The following is a 5,087-nucleotide window of genomic DNA, read 5'->3' on the forward strand; positions in this document are numbered from 1 at the left end:
GCGCGGGCGGGTCGGGGCCGGAGCTGGGGTTGCTGCAGCTGCAGCGCCTGGCGCTCCGTATCCGCACCGCGGGGCCCCTCTCGGTGGCCGAGTACATGCGGGAGGCGCTCACCCACCCCGCGCAGGTGTGTGTGCGTCCACGTGTGTGTGCGTGTTACGTGTGCACGCCTAGGTAAGAGGGCAGGGGGGATTTGCGCCTTATCGACTGACCCAAGGAGAAAGATACGTCTCACACACACCACAGGCTTCTGTGAGCTGGCGTCAAGTGAAGAGAACTTCAGCTCACAAAAACTGCCTGTGTGCGTGCGTGCACGTGTGTGTGTGTGTGTGTGCATGCATGTCTCTGGGTGTCCGTGTGTCTGTGTGTGCATGTGGGTGTGTGTATGTTCAGGTGTATCTCTTGGCCTCAAAGCAGAGAAGAAACAGCAGAAAAAGGAAAAGAGAAGTAGGGGCCTTCATCCGTCCCCTGCAGAAAGACCTGCAACTTCTGCGGACAGGCCTGTGGCTCAAGGGTGGGACTCTTAAGTCACCTCAAGACCCATCAACAAGCTGTGGCAAAGGCCTTCCTCAATGCAGGGGTTTGCAGATGATGATGTGTATGCATGCGTTTGTATATATGCATGCGTGTCTGTCACTCAGATCGTATGTATATATGTGCATGTGTGTGTATGTATATGTATGTTCTTTGGTTAGTCTATGAAGTCTAAATCTCGCCTGCTTTCTTAATAGAGTGCCAAACCAGAGGACTCAAGTCCAGTGAACGGGGCCACATCATCTGGCTTATAGGGCTCCCCAGCAGCAGCAGCAATTGGCACAGCCACTGTTCCCCTGCCACCAAATGTCCAAACCCATGTGGGGCCCCATACACCAGACTGCACCCACAGCCCAACCCCATGTGCCATCCTTCTTCCCCTCCCCCCCCCAGCAAGCACTGAACAGTTGCTGGCCTGGCTGGTTCTACATGTCACTCGTGGGTCAGCTACCCCCGATCATGAGAAGTTGTTCAGTTTGGCCCCAAGATACCTTCCTCTAATGGGATGGGCAAGCCAGAGCTTGTGGGGGGAGGGAGTGGTTTGCACTATGGCTGCATAACTTTGGGCATCTTGCCAGGAAAGTGGCCAGATTGGTAATGTTGCAACTGGTAAAAGCACAACCCCTGCCCCCACCCCGCCCCCACATGCGCACACTGCATCTCGCATTGAATCATAACAAATGAGGGTTGGAAAGGACCTCAGGTGGTCGATCATCTAGTTCAACCCCCTGCTCTAACCGGGACCATCCCCAACTAGATCATTCAAGCCATTTCATTCCATTATGCCATCTTCCTACCTAGCGCCGTTGTCCACATTTTTCCAGTAAGAAAGAATGTGATAGCATGAGATAAAATTAGCACCTTTTCCCTTGGGGAAACAGCACCCTAGAAATAGACTCATGATTGATTGGCAGATGTGGACAAAACTCTAATTCTCTCTGAGGAAGCCTGAAAGAGGAATAGTGTTTTGTTAAGGCAATTTTTTTTTTCTTACATTCAAACTGTTTCCTGTTTAAAATTTGACAAGTGGTTTTCACATAGGCTGCACTGTCATCAGCATCATTGTATCAAAAAAAAAAAAGCACCTGAGGTTTAGTTTGCCTGTGGTTTACAGCCTACTTCTTAAATATCTCACACGATGTGTTTCCAGCTAGCTAACCAACCACCATCTCATCCTCTACCTTGTTCATTCCAGTTGTCGAGGCAGCACTCCATTCTGTGGCTTGCCAGTATTTGAAGAATGACTTCTCCTCTAGATGGCCATGACGTTTATAAACTAATTCAGAATGCTGCACAGAGTGGACTGGCCTCTCCAATGGACGTGACATCTTCGTACTTTAAAGTTCTGCTGATTAGCAGTCTGAATTTCATAAGGAGCAGTGAGTCTCAGATTTCAGTGGACTGGACATGGGCAGTAGTTACACAGATTGGTTCACTAACAAAAATCTTTTATTTTAAATGTTTGACTTTTAACATTTGATATTTTTCCTTAAGAAACCAAATTCTTTTTTTAACTTTTCCTTGGTAAAAAATTTGCTTGTACAGCCTCAGTTTCCCTTAGGAGTTGAATTGTAGAGTATTTTGGATTTGCTTTGGTTTCTTCAGCATTCAAACTACTTTACTCTTTTAGCACTCTGGAAAATGATTTTGTTTTTAAAGTTGGGTTGCATAGTAAGAGCTGCACTTCAGCACTGAGGGCAATAACATTTTATGGTCACTTCTCCCTTTTCTTTCCCTAGGGTTACTACATGCATCATGACATGCTTGGAGAAAAGGGGGACTTTGTGACTTCACCTGAAATAAGCCAGATCTTTGGGGAGGTAAAAGAAAATAGTGCTTCAAATACATTTTGAGAACCTGTGGTTAAATGTGTTACTGATGTCAGTAACAGAAGTATTCTGAACAAAAATAAACACAGGTTAGAACAGGGGTGGCCAACATGCGGCACTGCTGGGCAGCCTGTTTGGGTGGCACACTGTAGAGTGGGGAGGGGACAGGCAGCATAGAGGCAGATAGAGCAGGGAGTGGAAAGCAGAGCAGCAGCTTGGGAAGGGAGCAGAAAGCTAACCAGCAGATGGAGTAAGGGAAAGCATTGGAGCAGCACTTGGGGAAAATGCAGAATGAATTTGTGGCATGCCGGCCAGATTGGTTGGCTCCCACTGCTTTAGAGTTCTAGGCAGAAAAGGGAAAGTTGTAAAAGACACAGAGCACAGCTCTTTTTTTTGTTCCACATAGTGTACATTGATCCTCTTAATGTAAAAGTTGTTACTCGTACAAGTAAAATCTATCAGAACTTCCAAAGACTTGAAAAATTCAGCCTGGGATCTGAAGGCCAAGTCTGGGTTCTCTCGTTATAGATCATCACTAGTAATAAAGGTTGCATGCAGGTTAAATTGGTCTCTCTGGGACACTTGGGCAAATGTATTGTTAGCAGAGATTGCTGCTCAAGTGTAACTGAGCTTGCAACCCCTATTTGATACATAGTTAACTATTATTTTCAGGCACTAGTCAAGAAACTCACTTGCAGGGATACATTGGTTCTTCAGGGCTGTCAGTAGGTAACAAATAGAAGTCCAGAATCCTTAGACCAGTGATTCTTAACTAGGATGCTGCAGGGTGCCACACAATGCATTGATGGGTTTGCAAACATGATTCACAAGATGACCCCAGAGATTTCAAATAGAAATCCATAGCTGGGGTCTTCTAGAGCTCTTTGCCACAGAAAAACTCAAAAAAAGAGTGAAAACTAAGAACTGCCATTTTTCAAGAGGTGCCTCAAGTCCTAAAAAGGTTGAGAACCAGTGCCTTAGACAAAGCATGTGGGCTGAGTAAAATTTCCACAGCCAGGTTTCTGAGCAGAGTAATGCTTTAAGACCAGAAAACTATAAATTGTCAGAGAATATATTAAGACAAACTGATTTTACAGGTTGAAATGCAAGTATGTATCTCTACCCCTGAACATCATCAAGTCTTGCAGTAAAAGTATTCCTTGTGTTTTTCTTTTCAGTTAATAGGGATATGGTATGTTAGTGAATGGATGGCCACTGGCAAACCTAAAACTTTTCAACTTGTGGAACTGGGCCCTGGTAGAGGCACTCTTACAGATGATATTTTACGGGTAGGTATAAATAACGCATTCTTTAGGCTTGACTTGCCTATCTCAAGAGTTCTCATAATGCATTGAACCCTGAAATCAGGAATGAAATGCCATTGCATCTGGTGAAGTTTTCATAGCAACTGAATCTGTTTTGATTACTAAAGTACAACTTGAATTTTACCTAGAATTTCTCGGTGTACTGCTGTTATTTTGGTGGAGTTGGGGCTCATAATGAAAAGAAAATACTGAATGCCCCAAGCCTATTTTGCAGATTCACTTCTATTCTAAATACATCTTCACAGAGAGGGTGAGATTATCTCTGTAACATAACCTATAGAAAAGCACTATCTAAGGAAGCAAGTAGATGATGGGATGTTGGTGATATGTAATTTATAGCTCACATTTGAGCCTGCCAAAACCGGACAGCGTTCTAAATACTGAGCATTGTGAACTCCCTTGACTCCACAGGGAATTTTGGAGACTCATCTTCTTTCAGTGCAAGACTTTCTGATCTTCTGCCATTTCTCATTTATTCACTTATATGTGCAGTTTGGTTGGTAAAATTTAATTAGTCCTCAATAGAATACAGGAATCCAGTGAAAATATTACAGCTGCTACTTTTTCGTTCATAAACAAGTCAAATGTAATAACGATTGTAAGTATGTGATTGTAGATGGCTCCTATGAACTCTGTTTTGAAAAACTTGGGTATTGCAGGTGAGCCATTGAACTCTGAAAGCTGTGTTCATTGCAGAGCTCAGTGGAACTGCTCCCTTTATGTCAGGGTTCTTTTGTCATTCTTTAATAGCTAGCATTCAGTTTCATTGCCTTTTTTGTCTCTAAGATATATATATGGCACTGCATTTCTGTCCTCTAGTTCAGTGGTTTTCAAACCTCCAAAAATCACAAAACCCTTTTATATCACTTTTGCTGTGGAACCCCAGCCCATGGGTCTGGACCATCTGAGCTGACATAGAGCCTGGCGATCCAACCCAGTAATGGCAGTGTACCATCTCCTGGCCTGCTTCCCTATTACCCCCCCAGTCTCTTTGCAGAACCTCTAAAGACCTGTTGTGGAAGCCTAAGGTTCTGCCAAACACAGGCTGAAAACCACTGATCTAATTTAAAGACTTCTGTAGAGTCATAGGCCATCCTTTTGCTCTTCTTGCACTCTGTGCCAGGGTTCCTACTGACTTAAAAAGGAGCAAGATTTAATTACTGTAAATGAGCATGGTAGTTCTATGAGAGGCAAAGGTTTTTTGTGGTATCTTTTATTGGACCAACTTGGGACAGATATTAGACCAACTTCTGGGCATAAAGTGTCCTTCCTCAGGTCACAAAAACCCTTTTTTAATATTATAAATGATATCACTCCTTAATGTCTCAAAAAATCTCTTGCCCCTCATACATTTCTGGATTACCATATCCTGGCTTTCATGTCCTTACTCATATGTTGGAC

General features: G+C 43.8%; 1 protein-coding gene across 1 annotated transcript in view; it reads left to right on the forward strand.

Moving 5' to 3' along the window:
• Window positions 1-5: 5 nt before the first annotated feature.
• Window positions 6-5,087, forward strand: part of NDUFAF7 (NADH:ubiquinone oxidoreductase complex assembly factor 7) — a gene marked incomplete at its 5' end in the record, with an annotated part of 12,483 nt that continues 7,401 nt past the window's right edge. Inside the window, 3 exons of the mRNA XM_019548606.1 lie at window positions 6-125; window positions 2,272-2,352; window positions 3,540-3,650. Coding sequence (XP_019404151.1) covers window positions 6-125; window positions 2,272-2,352; window positions 3,540-3,650 — 312 coding nt within the window. The remainder of the gene's footprint in view (window positions 126-2,271; window positions 2,353-3,539; window positions 3,651-5,087) is intronic.

Source organism: Crocodylus porosus, unplaced genomic scaffold (genome assembly GCF_001723895.1).
Source record: "Crocodylus porosus isolate Cpor-Errol unplaced genomic scaffold, CroPor_comp1, whole genome shotgun sequence".
In the NCBI taxonomy this organism is placed as follows: Eukaryota; Metazoa; Chordata; order Crocodylia; family Crocodylidae; genus Crocodylus; species Crocodylus porosus.